This window comes from Coregonus clupeaformis, chromosome 37, assembly GCF_020615455.1.
Source record: "Coregonus clupeaformis isolate EN_2021a chromosome 37, ASM2061545v1, whole genome shotgun sequence".
In the NCBI taxonomy this organism is placed as follows: domain Eukaryota; kingdom Metazoa; phylum Chordata; class Actinopteri; order Salmoniformes; family Salmonidae; genus Coregonus; species Coregonus clupeaformis.
In genome coordinates, this window is record NC_059228.1 from 8103509 (window position 1) to 8122352 (window position 18844).

Genomic DNA, 18844 nt, shown 5'->3' on the forward strand with positions numbered 1-18844 from the left:
AGGACAGACGTTTCTTGTAGTTGGCCACCAGGTTTGCACACATCTCAGGAGGGATTTTGTCCCACTCCTCTTTGCAGATCTTCTCCAAGTCATTAAGGTTTCGAGGGTGACGTTTGGCAACTCGAACCTTCAGCTCCCTCCACAGATTTTCTATGGGATTAAGGTCTGGAGACTGGCTAGGCCACTCCAGGACCTTAATGTGCTTCTTCTTGAGCCACTCCTTTGTTGCCTTGGCCGTATGTTTTGGGTCATTGTCATGCTGGAATACCCATCCACGACCCATTTTCAATGCCCTGGCTGAGGGAAGGAGGTTCTCACCCAAGATTTGACGGTACATGGCCCCATCCATCGTCCCTTTGATGCAGTGAAGTTGTCCTGTCCCCCCCAAGAATTGAACCCTGTGGCACCCCCATAGACTGCCATAGGTCCAGACAACAGGCCCTCCGATTTGACACATTGAACTCTATCTGAGAAGTAGTTGGTGAACCAGGCGAGGCAGTCATTTGAGAAACCAAGGCTATTTAGTCTGCCAATAAGAATGCGGTGGTTGACAGAGTCGAAAGCCTTGGCCAGGTCGATGAAGACGGCTGCACAGTACTGTCTATTATCGATCACGGTTATGATATCGTTTAGGACCTTGAGCGTGGCTGAGGTGCACCCATGACCAGCTTGGAAACCGGATTGCATAGCGGAGAAGGTACGGTGTGATTCGGGGGGTGGGGGGGGGGCATGGGCAAGTTGCAGCGGAGGGTGCAGAGCTGGTGGCCGGGGTAGTGGTAGCCAGGTGGAAAGCATGGCCAGCCGTAGCAAAATGCTTGTTGAAATTCTCGATTATTGTAGATTTATCAGTGGTGATAGTGTTTCCTAGCCTCAGTGCAGTGGGCAGCTGGGAGGAATTGCTCTTATTCTCCATGGACTTTACAGCGTCCCAAAACCTTTTGGAGTTAGTGCTACAGGATGCACATTTCTGTTTGAAAAAGCTAGCCTTTGCTTTCCTAACTGCTTGTGTATATTGGTTCCTAACTTCCCTGAAAGGTTGCATATTGCGGGGGCTATTCGATGCTAATGCAGTACGCCACAGAATGTTTTTGTGCTGGTCAAGGGCAGTCAAGTCTGAGGAGAACCAGGGGCTATATCTGTTCTTAGTTCTGAATTTTTTGAATGGGGCATGCTTATTTAAGATTGAGAGGAAAGCACTTTTAAAAGAACAACCAGGCATCCTCTACTGACGGAATGAGATCGATATCCAACCAGGATACCTGGGCCAGGTCAATTAGGAAGGCCTGCTCGCTAAAGTGTTTTAGGGAGCGTTTGACAGTGATGAGGGGTGGTCGTTTGACCGCGGACCTGTTACGGACGCAGGCAATAAGGCAGTGATTGCTGAGATCCTGGTTGAAGACAGCGGAGGTATATTTAGAGGGTAAGTTAGTCAGGATGATATCTATAAGGGTGCCCATGTTTACGGATTTAAAGGTTGTACCTGGTAGGTTCCTTGATAACTTGTGAGAGATTGAGGGCATCTAGTTTGGATTGTAGGATGGCCGGGGTGTTAAGCATATCCCAGTTTAGGTCACCAAGCAGTACGAACTCTGAGGATAGATGGGGGGCAATCAATTCACATATGGTGTCCAGGGCACAGCTGGGGACTGAGGGGAGTCTGTAGCAAGCGGCAACAGTGAGAGACTTATTTCTGGAAAGGTGGATTTTTAGAAGTAGAAGCTCAAACTGTTTGGGCACAGACCTGGATAGTATGATAGCCTGCAGAGCTCTATCTCTACAGTAGATTGCAACTCCGCCCCCTTTGGCAGTTCTATCTAGACAGAAAATGTTGTAGTTGGGGATGGACATTTCTGAATTTTTGGTGGCCTTCCTAAGCCAGGATTCAGACACTGCTAGAACATCAGGGTTGGTAGAGTGTGCTAACGCAGTGAATAACTCAAACTTAGGAAGGAGGCTTCTGATGTTAACATGCAAAAAAAACAATGCTTTTACGGTTACAGAAGTCAACAAATGATAGCTCCTGGGGAGTAGGAGTGATACTGGGGGCTGCAGGGCCTGGGTTAACCTCTACATCACCAGAGGAACAGAGGAGGACTAGAATAAGGATACGGCTATAGGCTTTAAGAACTGGTCTTCTAGTGCGTTGGGTACAGAGAGTAAAGAGGGCAGATTTCCGGGCGTTGTAGAATAGATTCAGGGCATTTGATACAGACAAGGATATGAGTACAGTGGAGGTAAACCTAAGCGTTGGGTAACAATGAAAGAGATAGCGTCACTGGACAGCAATATGAGTCAGAGAGCAGTTCGAATTGCTGCTACAGCACAGACTAGCAGGAAGCATGGCTGTTGTTTGCGTGTGCTAGCGGGCCGGGGTTAGCAGATGGATCATCGTGGTCGTCGCAACGGGAAGCCTGTTGAAACCACAGACGATTACGTCGGCAGACCAGTCGTGATGGATCGGCGGGGCTCCGTGTCGACTCTAGGAGGTCCCGTCCGGTTGACAGAGAGGTAGATAGCCGGGAGATGGGCCTGACACGAGGCTAGCTCAAGGCTGATTAGCCAACAACAACATCCATTTGGTTGCAGCTAGCTAGTTGCGATGATCCGGAGTTAAAGGTCCAGTGATTCCGGCAGAAAAACCGATATGTTCTGGGTCGATAACGCGCTGTGCAGACAGTGCAGACTGGCCGATAATAGTCCAGGCTAGAGCTGGCTGGTAGGTAGTGCAGGCCACAGACAATGGTGAAAAACTAGTTAGCTGCCTACTCTTGTCCGGTAGACAGAGCGGTAGATAGCCGGGATATGGGCCTGGCTCGAGGCTAGCTCAAGGCTAACTGGTGCTTGCTTCGGGGGCAGTGGTGATTAGCCAACAGCAACATCCATTCGGTTGCGGCTAGCTAGTTCCGATCCGGTGTTAATGTCCAGTGATTCAGTTATTCCGGCAGAAAATCCGATGTTCTGGGTGAAAACCGCTAACGGTGGCTAATAGCTAGTTAGCTGGCTAGCTAGTTTCAACTGGAGATTCTAGATAAAAGGTAAGTCAATAATAGAATCCGTTCCACATTGAGTGAGGCGGGTTGCAGGAAAGTATATTTAGTAGAAGGATGAAAAGTGAGATAGGGAAATATGTACGAAAAATACAAAAAACAGGCTATTTACACGGACACACACGACCGCACTGCTACGCCATCTTGGATGCAAAGTAGCTAGTAGTCTAGCTTACTGTTGGCGTTTTGAAATAGGAAACAACTGAACTAGGCCTATATGAGCTTGTTTCAGATCTGCATCCCTAAACTAATCCATCAAGTTAAGTCTGACTACTAGGCTACCATTTATTCAACATGCCTCGTTGACATTGGTGAACTGACTATTATCATGTCATTAGCAGCCTACTGTTGACATACAGCTATATCAAGAGGTCAGCTCAAGAACTGATTAATTAACATAGACTGTTAAAAGATTAGTAGGCCTAACATAACTGTTTGTTTCCATCCACGCAGTAGCACACACTGAACTACGATTAGTGCTATCCGGGATCAGAGAGCTAGAGATGCGTCAAAAACCAATGTGCCAACTAGAAGCCTATTTTTGCGTATTTGAGGGTAGTTTTTCGTACCAGCGTACTTCTACCTCAAATTGCGTGCATGGTGGGCAAAATGTGTGCAGGTTGGCAGGTCTGAAGAAGTATACAATGACAGCAAAGGCAAAGCCATGGGAGAGGCATGACTATGTGAGAGGTGAGGCTTGAGAGAGGCTAAAGGGCAGTTACGGTGACCAGATGTAAAGAGTGACTGTGGTGAGGAGCTCCTGTCTGACCTTGTTGGGGAGTAGCTGCACTAAGCCATCCACCACAGGGATGAGGGCCGAGGCCGCCACCGCTCTGACATCATCATCCAGGTCCTGTAGCCCCTCCGTGATGGCAGGGAGCACCCGTGGAAGCAGAGCGGATATCAGGTCCTGAGAGGAAAGGGGTGGGGGGGGGGGGGAGAAAGCAAGGGAGGGAGAAAGAAGGTTATAGAAAGACAATGAGTGTAGTCCAGGGATTCAGCCACAGGCCAATTTTTTTCTGGAGTGGCTGGTCGGGGCCCGGAACATAATTACTAATAATTTGTAGATTGCAAATTGACCATAAGAAGCCCAAACAGATAATATTTGACTAAACCATCATAATTTAAAACCTGAATGAAAATACTTTGGATTAGATTTCCAAAATTAAAATCACTTGGAGCCGATTTGCTGGTGTTTCTAGTCTTTACTGTCCCCCAATAAAACAAATCTAATATATATTATTATTTTTTGCTTAGAAAACTTGGGGGACCAAATAAATGAAACCGCGGGCCAAATTCGGCCAGTTGGGGAACCCTGGTCTAGTCTATACATGTATAAAACTGGATAACACACATCATGCATGGTGGGCAACAGAGGCAAGCAGACAGGACAGGAGCAGGTGGTTATTGGTACCTGTCGGACTGCCAGGCCATACTTGATGCCCAGAAGACCCCCGTGCCGGACCTCCCACTGGTCCTCCGTCAGCAGCTTCAGCAGGATGTCTACTGTCATGGCAACGGCGCAGTCAGTCATGTGGCGCAAGGCCACGCCCAGTGTCTGGGCACAGGTCTCTCTAACCGGTGCCACCACCTGACCAGAGAGTAGAGAGACAGCATGTTAGACATACAGCAAAGCCTGACTCGTAAGTGCCGTGAATAGGGTTGAACAATTCTGTAAACTCTTGCATTTTTTAAAACATTTATGCAATATTGTTACCTTACCCTAGAGCAGTGGTCACCAACCTTTGAGTAATTAGCTGATGTACGAAGGGCTATATAAAATAAAATTGATTGATTGATTAAAAAAATCTCATTAAAAAGATTGACATGACTTAACATAAGCCTATTCAACATTAACCAATTAAAAACAGTTCTGTAGCAATGAGGTTTGTGCAGTAGGCTATTGGCCCAATACATCACTGCATATTGGCCATGCTTGAATTGCTACAGAACTGCGCTACCCAGCGCTACGGCTGCTGAATCAAGTGCACCTACAACCAACAGCGCGAAACAAATACAAAAAATAGGAACGCAAAGCTTTTTCTTTTTACATTTACATTTGTTTAGTGATCGACTAGGAATTCCTTGGAGATCGACCGGTTGGTGACCACTGCCCCAGAGGGAGTAAATAATGAAGTCTTATTGAATTAAATTCAACCACCCCACTCAATAGCACGGTAGGGTGGTGTGCTACAAGACACACCTCATCAGAGACAAAATCTCCAAAACGGTCCAGAGCAAAGACACAGAGCAGCCGGATGACCACGTCCTCCAGCCACTCCTGGTGGTGCCGCGCCATCTGGAAAAGGTCAGACATCTATTGTGGTCAGATATATTATAGGTAAACTGAAATATTAATGTTTGGTTTGCATAGAGAGAAGAGTCAGATACAGTACCTGTTCTGCAGTGCATCCGACCAGCTTCCCTCCTCCAGCACCTTGAGACTTGAGGATCTCCCTGAGGCCTGTGCCTGCTCCGTGTCGAATCTGGACACACAGACAGAGCACTAGTAGCTGCACAGCTCATTTTAGTGTCAGTCTAAATGCTGCCCCTTACGTGTTTATACATTGGATCCTTATAGAACAATTACACTGAACAAAAATACAAAACGCAACATGTAAAGTGTTGGTCCCATGTTTCATGAGCTGAAATAAAAGATTCCAGAAATGTTCCATATGCACAAAAAGCTTTTCTCTCAAATTTTGTTTACTTCCCTGTTAGTGAGCATTTCTCCTTTGCCAAGATAATCCATCCACCTGACAGGTGTGGCATATCAAGAAGCTGATTAAACAGCATGATCTTTACACAGGTGCTCCTTGTGCTGGGGACAATAAAAGGCCATTCAAATGTGCAGTTGTCACAACACAAAGCCACAGATGTCAAGTTGAGGGAGCATGCAATTGGCATGCTGACCACAGGAATGTCCAAGAGAGCTGTTGACAGAGAATTTATTGTGAAATTTCTTTGCCATAAGCCTACGTTGTTTTAGAGAATTTGGCAGTACGTCCAACCGGCCTCACAACCGCAGACCACGTGTAACCACGCCAGCCCAGGACCTCCACATCCGGCTTCTTCACCTGCGGGATTGTCTGAGACCAGCCACCCGGACAGCTAATGAAATTGTGGGTTTTCACAACCGAAGAATTTCTGCAGAAACTGTCCGAAACCGTCTCAGGGAAGCTAATCTGCGTGCTTGTCGTCCTCACAAGTGTCTTGACCTGACTGCAGTTCAGCGTCGTAACCGACTTCAGTAGGCAAATGCTCACCTTCGATGGCCACTGGCGAAGTGTGCTCCCAGTTTCAACTGAGCCGGTCAGATGGCAGACAGCGTGTATTGCGTTGTGTGGGCGAGCGGTTTGCTGATGTCAACATTGTGAACAGAGTGCCACATGGTGGCGGTGGGGTTATGGTGCAGGCATAAGCTACGGACAACGAACACAATTGCATTTTATCGATGGCAATTTGAATGCACAGAGATACCGTGACGAGATCCTGAGGCCCCTTGTCGTGCCATCACCTCTTGTTTCAGCATGATAATGCAAGGGCCCATGTCACAAGGATCTGTACACAATTCATGGAAGCTGCATACTCAGACATGTCACCCATTGAGCATGTTTGGGATGCTCTGGATTGACAGTGTTCCAGTTCACGCCAATATCCAGCAACTTTGCACAGCCATTGAAGGAGTGGGACAACATTCCACAGGCCACAATCAACAGCCTGATCAAATCTATGCAAAGGAAATGTGTCGCGCTGCATGAGGCAAATGGTGGTCCACCAGATACTGACTGGTTTTCTGATCCACGCACCTACATTTAAAAAAAGATATCTGTGATCAAAAGATGCATATCTGTATTCCCAGTTATGTGAACCCAATAGATTAGGGCCTAATGAACTTATTTCAATTTACTGATTTCCTTATATGAACTATAAAAATCAGTAAAATCTTTGAAATTGTTGTGTTGTATGTAATGGCGACGGAGGGGATGGCTGCGTTTTACAGGCTCCTAACAAACTGTGCTATTCTTTGTGTTTTTTCGCATTGTTTGTAACTTATTTTGTACATAATGTTGCTGCTACGTCTCTTATGACCGAAAAGAGCTCCTGGACAAAGATTTGTTCTTTAATGAATCCGACGCGAAGGATATAGTGCTTCCGAGACCAGGCCCAAATCCCTGTCATTCGTGTGAAGAAAATACGGAAATACAGGGGGCGGAGATCGGGGTGCATTGTTAGAATTTGTCGGCGAGTGGGTAACCCGCCTCTACCATCCGTTCTACTGCCCAACGTGCAATCACTGGAAAATAAACTGGATTATCTCCATTTGAGACTATCCTACCAACGGGACATTAAAAACTAATATCTTATGTTTCACAAGTTGTGGCTGAATGACGAAACGGATAATATACAGTTGGCTGGGTTTTCCATGCATCGGCAGGACAGAACAGCTACATCCGGTAAGACAAGGGGTGTGTGTCTATTTGTCAATAACAGCTGGTGCGCGTTGTCTAATATAAAGGTAGTCTCGAGGTATTGCTCGCCTGAGGTAGAGTACCTCATGATAAGCTGTAGACCCACTATCTACCAAGAGAGTTCATCTATATTTTTCGTAGCCATCCATTTACCACCACAAACCGATGCTGGCACTAAGATCGCACTCAATGAGCTGTATAAGGCCATAAGCAAACAAGAAAATGCTCATCCAGAAGCGGTGCTCCTAGTGGCCAGGGACTTTAATGCAGACAAACATACATCCGTTTTACCTCATTTCTACCAGCGAAAAAAAATCTGACCATAATTCTATCCTCCTGATTCCTGCTTACAAGCAAAAACTAAAGCAGGAAGTTGTCAGATGACGCGGATACTACGCTGCAGGACTGTTTTGCTAGCACAGACTGGAATATGTTCCGTGATTCATCCAATGGCATTGAGGAGTATACCATCTCAGTCACTGGCTTCATCAATAAAGGGCATCGACGACGTCGTCCCCACAGTGACCATACGTACATACCCCAACCAGAAGCCATGGATTACAGGCAACATCCACACCGAGCTAAAGGCTAGAGCTGCCGCTTTCAAGGAGCGGGACACTAATCCAGACGCTTATAAGAAATCCCACTATGCCCTATGTTTATTTAGTAAATATTTTCTTAACTCCATTTCTTGAACTGCATTGTTGGTTAAGGGCTCTTAAGTAAGCATTTCACAGTAAGGTCTACACCTGTTGTGTTCGGCGCATGTGACAAATCAAATTTGATGTTGCGTTTATATTTTTGTTCAGTGTACATAAAGAGTTGTAGGATTACAGATGACTTGAACAGGTCTGCTAAGACTAGGAAGGTCATTACCTCCCATGAGGGGTTGAAGAGGTCGTTACAGAGTTCATCACAGAAGCTCTCCAGGGGCCACTCCTGGGTCTGGAAACAAAGCACAAGATGAATCAGAACTTCTCTTCAATGTTTGGACAAAGACACTGATTTTATAACTATCCAGTCTGTTTTTCAAACGCCTAGTAAATTGATTCTCAAGTTCTGTGTTAAATAGTTTACTTTGACCGTATTCTTTAAAGGAGCTTTATCCTTGCTGACCAATCTCTTACCTCTTCCAAGAGACTGGAGTTGTCTGGAACGTTATCAATTAAGACTTTATGCTCCGTTGCCGGTTGATCAATGACTACGTTAGTAGTTTTCCTGCGCTTCTCCTCAGGCTCCCCCTCAAAACTGTCATTACTGCAGGAAGAAAAATATTGATCTGTGATTTGATTTCCCAACGCAGTCTTCAAATGAAGAAAGACCTGCATTATACAATTCAAATGGAAACCAAAGAGCGAAACACCTGGGTCTTGTTCATTAGGGCAAACGTAAAATTTTGCATTTCTTATTGGACAAGCCTTCACCTTCCACTCAGTTACAGAACCTTTTGGTGCCTAATGAACACAAAGTTTTGGAAGAAATAGGTCATACCTTCTCTCGTTGGGATCCAGGTCTCTGGATCGTTGCTTTGCCACTAGCTTGGCCATCCTCTTAGCCTTGTTCTTCTGTCGGTTGCTCATGCCCGGTCGAAACTCTGAGTCTATTATCTCTGCTGCCTGCATGGGCTGAAAAAAGATAAATTACAATTGAAAATGAGTCTCTATTGATAGAACAACAAAACAATGTAAACTTACTTTCAGACAAAGTAATAAGCTACAAACATCTTAAGATGGGAGTCATTAATTTATCTGACCAAAGAGAGATTGTTCCTCAGACAGGGAGCATAACATTGTGTTTTCTTCTAACAGTGACAAATATTTATTAACAAAATGTGCACAGATGACATCCCTAAGTGAAGGCTCTGTCGTAGCCGGCCGTGACCGGGAGACCCATGCGGCGGCGCACAATTGGCCCAGCGTCGTCCAGGGTAGGGGAGGGAATGGCCGGCAGGGATGTAGCTCAGTTGGAAGAGCATGGCGTTTGCAATGCCAGGGTTGTGGGTTCGTTTCCCATGGGGGGCCAGTATGAAAAAATAAAATAATGTATGCACTCACTAACTGTAAGTCGCACTGGATAAGAGCGTCTGCTAAATGACTAAAATGTGAAAGACCGCACATAATGACTCGAACCCTTGCACGTTGAAAGGTGCAGGCCAGATAAGACATTGGGTGGATCAGGAACTCTGCCGTCTCTATCTACACTAATGAGATGAAGATTCCAAGGAAACAGTGTGAGCCTTTTCAAGTATGCGGATGACATGGCGGAGAGCAGCTTTGTGGAGAGCATCCTCACGTTCACTATGACAGTCTGGTATGGCAATCTGAATGTGAGGAGCAAAAGCAAACTGACCAAAATAGTAACACACAGCCAGGAAAGTAATTGGTCGACCACAGGCACAGTTGAGCAGTGTGCTCCACAACGCAACCAAAAGGAAGGCACTGGCTGTCGTTGGCGACCCCTCCCACACTCTACACCTCCAGTTCGAGAGGCTTCCCTCTGGCCGGCGCTTCAGAATGCTCAAGGCAAAGAAGAACGTGTTCAAACATTCATTCGTTCCTTGTGCGGTTGGACTACTAAAGGCAACATAAATTGTATCGGTATACAGTGCATTCGGAAAGTATTCAGACCCCTTGACTTTTTCCACATTTTGTTACGTTACAGCCTTATTCTAAAATTGATTCAATTGTTATTTTTCCCCCCTCGTCAATCCTTTGTGGTAGCACCTTTGGCAGCGATTACAGCCTCGAGTCTTCTTGGCTACAAGCTTGGCACACCTGTATTTGGGAAGTTTCTCCCATTCTTCTCTGCAGATCCTCTCAAGCTCTGTCAGGTTGGATGGGGAGCGTCGCTGTACAGCTATTTGCAGGTATCTCCAGAGATGTTCGATCAGGTTCAAGTCCGGGCTCTGGCTGGGCCACTCAAGGACATTCAGAGACTTGTCCCGAAGCCACTCCTGCGTTGTCTAGGCTGTGTGCTTAGGGTCGTTGTCCTTTTGGAAGTTGAACCTTCGCCCCAGTCTGAGGTCCTGAGTGCTCTGGAGCAGGTTTTCATCAAAGATCTCTCTGTACTTTGCTCCATTCATCTTTCCCTCGATTCTGACTAGTCTCCCTTTCCCAGCCGCAGAAAAACCTCCACACAGCATGACGCTGCCACCCCCATGCTTCACCGTAGGGATGGTGCCAGGTTTCCTCCAGACGTGATGCTTGGCATTCAGGCCAAAGAGTTCAATCTTGGTTTCATCAGACCAGAGAATCTGAGAGTCCTTTAGGTGCCTTTTGGCAAACTCCAAGCGGGCTGTCATGTGCCTTACTGAGGAGTGGCTTGCATCTAGCAACTACCATAAAGACCTGGTTGGTGGGGTGCTGCAGATATTTTTGTCCTTCTGGAAGGTTGTCCCATCTCCACAGAGGAACCAATCACATTTTATTTATAAACACTTTTTACATCAGCAGATGTCACAAAGTGCTCTACAGAAACTCAGCCTAAAACCCCAAACAGCAAGCAATGCAGATGTAGAAGCACGGTGGCTAGGAAAAACTCCCTAGATGAGCTCCATCAGAGTGACCATCGAGTTCTTGGTCACCTCCCTGACCAAGGCCCTTCTCCCCCAATTGCTCAGTTTTTCCAAACTTCTTCCATTTAAGAATGATGGATGCCACGGTGTTCTTAGACCTTCTACACTGCAGACATTTTTCCCCAGATCTGTGCCTCGACACAATCCTGTCTAGGAGCTCTACGGACAATGTCGAGTCGCATTATAAAGGGTCTGAATATTTATGTAAATAAGGAACAGTGGGGAAAAAAAGTATTTAGTCAGCCACCAATTGTGCAAGTTCTCCCACTTAAAAAGATGAGGCCTGTAATTTTCATCATAGGTACACGTCAACTATGACAGACAAATTGAGGAGAAAAAAAATCCAGAAAATCACATTGTAGGATTTGTAATGAATTTATTTGCAAATTATGGTGTAAAATAAGTATTTGGTCACCTACAAACAAGCAAGATTTCTGGCTCTCACAGACCTGTAAATTCTTTAAGAGGCTCCTCTGTCCTCCACTCGTTACCTGTATTAATGGCACCTGTTTGAACTTGTTATCAGTATAAAAGACACCTGTCCACAACCTCAAAAAGTCACACTCCAAACTCCACTATGGCCAAGACCAAAGAGCTGTCAAAGGACACCAGAAACAAAATTGTAGACCTGCACCAGGCTGGGGAGACTGAATCTGCAATAGGTAAGCAGCTTGGTTTGAAGAAATCAACTGTGGGAGCAATTATTAGGAAATGGAAGACATACAAGACCACTGATAATCTCCCTCGATCTGGGGCTCCACGCAAGATCTCACCCCGTGGGGTTAAAATGATCACAAGAACGGTGAGCAAAAATCCCAGAACCACACAGGGGGACCTAGTGAATGACCTGCAGAGAGCTGGGACCAAAGTAACAAAGCCTACCATCAGTAACACTACGCCACCAGGGACTCAAATCCTGCAGTGCCAGACGTGTCCCCCTGCTTAAGCCAGTACATGTCCAGGCCCGTCTGAAGTTTGCTAGAGTGCATTTGGATGATCCAGAAGAGGATTGGGAGAATGTCATATGGTCAGATGAAACCAAAATATAACTTTTTGGTAAAAACTCAACTCGTCGTGTTTGGAGGACAAAGAATGCCGAGTTGCATCCAAAGAACACCATACCTACTGTGAACCATGGGGGTGGAAACATCATGCTTTGGGGCTGTTTTTCTGCAAAGGAACCAGGACGACTGATCCGTGTAAAGGAAAGAATGAATGGGGCCATGTATCGTGAGATTTTGAGTGAAAACCTCCTTCCATCAGCAAGGGCATTGAAGATGAAACGTGGCTGGGTCTTTCAGCATGACAATGATCCCAAACACACCGCCGGGCAACGAAGGAGTGGCTTCGTAAGAAGCATTTCAAGGTCCTGGAGTGGCCTAGCCAGTCTCCAGATCTCAACCCCATAGAAAATCTTTGGAGGGAGTTGAAAGTCAGTGTTGCCCAGCGACAGCCCCAAAACATCACTGCTCTAGAGGAGATCTGCATGGAGGAATGGGCAAAAATACCAGCAACAGTGTGTGAAAACCTTGTGAAGACTTACAGAAAACATTTGACCTGTGTCATTGCCAACAAAGGGTATATAACAAAGTATTGAGAAACTTTTGTTATTGACCAAATACTTATTTTCCACCATAATTTGCAAATAAATTCATTTAAAATCCTACAATGTGATTTTCTGGATTTTCTTTTCTCATTTTGTCTGTCATAGTTGACGTGTACCTATGATGAAAATTACAGGCCTCTCTCATCTTTAAGTGGGAGAACTTGCACAATTGGTGGCTGACTAAATACTTTTTTCCCCACTGTATATCTACATATATTTTTGTATGTAATTATTTTTGCAAAATGTTCTAAAAACCTGTTTTTGCTTTGTCATTATGGGGATTTGTGTGTAGATTGATGAGATTTTTATTTGTTTATTTTAATCAATTTTAGAATAAGGCTGTAACGTAACAAAATGTGGAAAAGGAGAAGGGGTTTGAATACTTTCCGAATGCACTGTATATGCATCTCCTCATAAGAAACAAGTCTCCCATAAGGACCTATAAACTCTGCCCATTAGATTTTCCACAAATGATACTTTTTGTAAAACACTACTACTCTTCCTTTCTATATGATTTGATTACATTTCATAGACGCCTGGTCTTTCGTCATGAAACTTTGCACAATGATGTCACTTCGATTGACCACATGTTATTTTCGAAATGACGCATAATATTGTATACTACCCTCAAAGTACATTCTGGGTTCAAAACAAGAAGTCCTACAAACACAAGCTTAGTACTGATAGAAAAGTAAGAGCTGTGGGATTATGATAAAGGTGTCAGAAACAATGTCACCACTACAGAGCCCTACATTACAAGATGGTGCCGACAGACACTGTCACCCGGTTTCTAGATCCTTGCAAAGACGGTTTTGATCACGTGGACTGGGAAATGTTCTGGGTTGCCTCAGAATAGTATTGATGTATACACCGACTCAGTGACTGGGTTCATCAGGAAGTGCATAGAGGATGTTTTCCTACTCTGACGATTAGAATTTAACAAAACCAAAAACCGTGGCTAGATGGCAGCATTTGTGCAAAACTGAAAGCGCGAACCACCGCATTTAACCACGGAAAGGTGACTGGAAATATGGACGTGTACAAAGAGACCAGCAACGACCTCCGTAAGGCAATCAGAGGCTAAACGACAATACAGGGACAACGTGGAGTCGCAATTCAACGGCTCATTTGTGGAATTTCTTTCCTTCTTAATGCGTTTGAGCCAATCAGTTGTGTTGTGACAAGGTAGGGGGGTATACAGAAGATGGTCTTTTACCAAATAGGGCTAAGTCCATATTATGGCAAGAACAGCTCAAATAAGCAAAGAGAAACGACAGTCCATCATTACTTTAAGACATGAAGGTCAGTCAATTCGGAAAATGTCAAGAACTTTTAACGTTTCTTTAAGTGCAGTCGCAAACCAAGCGCTATGATGAAACCGGCTCTCATGAGGACCGCCACAGGAAAGGAAGACCCCGAGTTACCTCTGCTGCAGAGAGAGGTAGAGTTCATTAGAGTTAACTGCACCTCAGATTGCAGCCCAAATAAATGCTTCAGAGTTCAAGTAACAGACATCTCAACATCAACTGTTCAGACGAGACTGCGTGAAATCAGGCCTTCATGGTCAAATTGCTGCAAAGAAACCACTACTAAAGGACACCAATAAGAAGAAGAGACTTGCTTGAGCCAAGAAACAAGAGCAAATGGACATTAGACTGGTGGAAATCTGTCCTTTGGTCTGATGAGTCCAAATTTGAGATTTTTGGTTCCAACAGCAATGTCTTTGTGAGACGCAGAGTAGGTGAACGGATGATCTCCGCATGTATGGTTCCCACCATGAAGCATGGAGGAGGTGGTGTGATTTGCTGGTGACACCGTCTGTGATTTATTTAGAATTCAAGGCACACTTAAGCAGCATGGCTACCACAGCATTCTGCAGCGATATGCCATTCCATCTGGTTTGTGCTTAGTGGGACTATCATTTGTTTTTCAACAGGACAATAACCCAACACACCTCCAGGCTGTGTAAGGCCTATTTCATGGAGTGCTGCATCAGATGACCTCAACCCAATTGAGATGGTTTGGGATGAGTTGGACCGCAGAGTGAAGGAAAAGCAGCCAACAAGTGCTCAGCATATGTGGGAACTCCTTTAAGACCGTTGGAAAAGCATTCCTCATGAAGCTGGTTGAGAGAACGCCAAGAGTGTGCAAATCTGTCAAGGCAAAGGGTGGCTAGTTTGAAGAATCTCAAATATGTTTTCATTGGTTTAACACTTTTTTGGTTACTACATGATTCCATGTGTTATTTCATAGTTTTAATGTCTTCACTATTATTCTACAATGTAGAAAATAGAAATAAAAGAAAAGCCCTTGAATGAGTAGGTGTGTCCAAACTTTTTACTGGTACTGTATATTTTTTATACCTAATTTTTGCGCTCTAAACATTCGTAAATTCCCATAGGAACACAGACATTAAGAAGTGCAGGCCATGCTTTCATTTTTCATTTTTACATACATATGAGAATGTTGAAGTCTCTACCTATCCATTGATGTAAATACATCCCCTGTCGGATTCCCAGTTCATCAACTAGATCGCAGTAGGTGATCACATGACGTCTCTTGGCCACTTAAATCCAGTTGCGTCTGGTTTGAGTAGTTAGTCACTAGCTAGGTTTCCATTCAATTGGCGACCGAGTTTCATGTGAATATTCTAAAATCCGCATAAAAACAATATGCACATTTCCCACCAGACATGAGTTTTCATCCAGTTTACTTGTTGCGGATAAAAGGCTGTGCGTGATGATGTAGTGCACATAAAAATAACTTTTATGGTTAAATTCCAGGGAAATTTGTATTAATGTACCGAAACCTAAAATGGGATTATCCTATTTTCAACTCTACTGATGGTTTTCAAATCAAATTTTATTGGCCACATGCGCCGAATACAACATGTGTAGACATTACAGTGAAATGCTTACTTACAGCCCTTAACCAACAATGCATTTATTTTTTAATAAAAAAGTAAAATAAAACAAAAAAAAGCATTGAGAAAACACAGCAGAAGTAAAATAAAATAACAGTAGGGAGGCTATATACAGGGGGGGTACCGGTGCAGAGTCAATGTGCGGGGCACCGGCTAGTTGAGGTAATATGTACATGTGAGTAGAGTTAAAGTGACTATGCATAAATCATTAACAGAGTAGCAGCAGCGTAAAAAGATAGCAGAAAGAACAGTCTATGACTAGGGTGGCTGGAGTCTTTGACAATTTTGAGGGCCTTCCTCTGACACCGCCTGGTATAGAGGTCCTGGATGGCAGGAAGCTTGGCCCCAGTGATGTACTGGGCCGTACGCACTGCCCTCTGTCACTAAAAATGTTTTATATAGCAATGTTGCACGACATACCAAAACTTCTGTACTTTTCCGATACTAGAACATGAAAAACAGTTATGTACTAGAATGTTACATCTGTCAAATGTGTCTCATGGATCAACTCTGTCCATCAGTGCAGCCGAGGTCCCCCTTATAGTGCGAAAAGCACAGTGCCTGCTCCTCTTAGCCTGCAATGTGAGTCTGGGCTGCATCATGTTAGCTCCCCACTCATGCTGCACGGAAGTTAACACACTTGAATAATGCGACATGGCATGTAGACATTTTGAAACTGTTAATTACTGTTATTACATTGTAAAATAATGTCCATACAGGCTAGAACACTTTAAAATGCAAGAAGATACCGGTAGCTTCCAGTTTTGTAGGCTAACTTTTCTTGCTAGCTTACAGCTGAAGCTATCATCAATTCACTATCCTGGTAATTTGTGTGTGATATATGCAAACCATAATATGCTGATTTCAAAGCTGATGGCCACCAAAACCAATTTATTTTAAACTTTTTTTTTTTAAGTCGCTCTCTTACGTCTCTCCCAAAGATGATCTATTGCGTCAGCGAACTGACTCCGGGCCGTCCCCCTCTTGCCTCGTAAATTACATCATTACTGGTTCAAGAGACAGCGTGCACTTATCAAATAAGCTACTTCTATGCAAATGTATGTCCCAAATGGAAGGGAAACAGATTGTCATCTGTATCCTCATGAAAATCAGCCAAAACAAGCTCAATAACTCAATGCATGCACACACTCCTATTGAATATGCATTCACCTGTATTGTGGATAGGCCTAGGCTACATTTTGATTTACCCTGTTCATCAATAGAGATTTACCATTCAAATAAATGATCACCATTATGTAGTTAGATTGTTTTTACCAAAGTAAATTTGATTGTATGATTGATTCATTAATGCATACATGGCTATCTCTGAAAAATGTTGACGTAAATAATGTCAAACGTATTGATATTGAACTCAAAAGATGCCCAACGATTGAACAGAGCAGTAGCTGAGTTTCTGTCTGGATCAAGTGCCATTCTGTGACTTTGGTTAATATGCCTTCTTTTTTTGCAGCGGTATCGTTTTGGTATTGAGTATCGTGATGGTATCAAGAATTGTGAAACTAGACCTGGTATCGAAGTAAAAATTCTGGTTTGTCTTCTTTGCCTTTCTCCCATAATGCAGCTCATCTATTTTGACTGATTACGTAACTACGTATCGACCATTATATTTAGACCATTATGTTACTATCAGTATAGTCTAGCGAGACTATCAGTATAACTGTCCGTTCTCTGAGTTCGTTCTGACAGCCCGTCCATTGTGAGCTATCAAGTTGATTTCCTGCGAGAAAAAAAAAATACTTAATTGTTTCTCTCTCTCCCCCCCCTCTCATTAATCCATGCAACATAAATGTGAATAATTGTCACTCATCAGCCCAAGGGGGTCCTTGTTTCCTCAATGCCTCTCAAAGCTCATTGGAGGAGGTGGTCTGAGGGAGGGACCTTGGATCCTATCCTCCAGTGAGCTTTGAGAGGCATTGAGAAAATAGGGACGGAGGAAGCAAGGATTTGACGGCCAGTAACGTTTTCATACAGTCTATGAGCCAAAGCATGTTATGTAAGGACCTCCTCCAATGTCTTCCTACTGGACAACCCAGTCATAGTTGGACAAGTTACAGCATGCCCCCTCTGGCCTCTGTCCAAGTTTGGTTATACATAGCCAGGTAATGCCTGAAGGGTCAAAAATATACCTGGCAATGCTGTTTGGTGCTGAAAGAAGCACTAAGCTTCTAAGCCCAGCTTCACACACCGAGTATGGTTACATGCACACAATAATGTGATTATTGTGGATAGTCATAATATAACAGTTTGATTAAAACATTTACATGATTTGCGAGAACAACGATTTCCCTAATAATCCTGTTTATATGGACACATCTGAAATCAGGCTACCTGATGGCGCTCTGATAAATGCAGACAATCGCCAATCAAGATGAACGTTCTACCACTGCGACCATGGTATTTTTGGGAAGCATATTGGATTCCGAGGTCGGACATATAAAGTTTGTATGTGAAAACTACTTCTAAGACTCATACATTCATTCAGTCGTCCCGAACTCACTCCACTCGTGCTAAAGAGGGAGGCTCGCTCAGCTGGTGCTAGCACATGTGCAGATCAAATAAACAGCTGGAACGACGATTAAAAGGTGTTTACCGGTCCTAATAATTCAAAAAATTACTCAGAAAACCAGTTGTCCAAAATCGGCGTATGTTTCCTTCGATTTTGACCTTACGCCGATTATGATGAGCAGAGTGAGGTGTTTACATGACTATTGCCATAATCAGTTTAATATTGAATTATTACTGTGCATGTAAACGTACTCACAGTCTGCCACTGTCGTGACCAGGATGAACCTATACTTAGAAAGCTAAGTTAAGGGCCTCCCGAGTGGCGCAGCGGTCTAAGGCACTGCATCGTAGTGCTTGAGGCGTCACTACAGATCCGGGTTCGATCCCAGGCTGTGTCGCAGCCGGCCGTGACCGGGAGACCCATGAGGCGACGCACAATTGGCCCAGCTTCTTCCAGGTTAGGGGCAAGTTTGGCCGGTCGGGATGTCCTTGTCCCATCGCGCTCTAGCTACTCCTGTGTCGGGCCGGGCGCATGCACGCTGACAGGGTCACCAGTTGTACGGTGTTTCTTCCGACACATTGGTGCAGCTGGCTTACGGGTTAAGCGAGCAGTGCATCAAGAAGCAGTGAGGCTTGGCACGGTCGTGTTTTGGAGGACGCATGGCTCTCGACCTTCACCTCTCCCGAGTCCGTACA

General features: G+C 44.5%; 1 protein-coding gene across 2 annotated transcripts in view; it reads right to left on the minus strand.

The window, feature by feature from the left end:
• The window catches only part of LOC121553762 (TATA-binding protein-associated factor 172-like), a 61755-nt gene that overhangs the window by 37648 nt on the left and 5263 nt on the right, over window positions 1-18844 (minus strand). For both annotated transcript variants that reach the window (XM_045211523.1, XM_041867139.2), the window contains exons 6-12: window positions 9011-9144; window positions 8647-8776; window positions 8396-8464; window positions 5444-5533; window positions 5251-5346; window positions 4462-4638; window positions 3817-3957 (exon numbers count right to left, since the gene is read on the minus strand). In XM_045211523.1, coding sequence (XP_045067458.1) covers window positions 3817-3957; window positions 4462-4638; window positions 5251-5346; window positions 5444-5533; window positions 8396-8464; window positions 8647-8776; window positions 9011-9144 — 837 coding nt within the window. The remainder of the gene's footprint in view (window positions 1-3816; window positions 3958-4461; window positions 4639-5250; window positions 5347-5443; window positions 5534-8395; window positions 8465-8646; window positions 8777-9010; window positions 9145-18844) is intronic.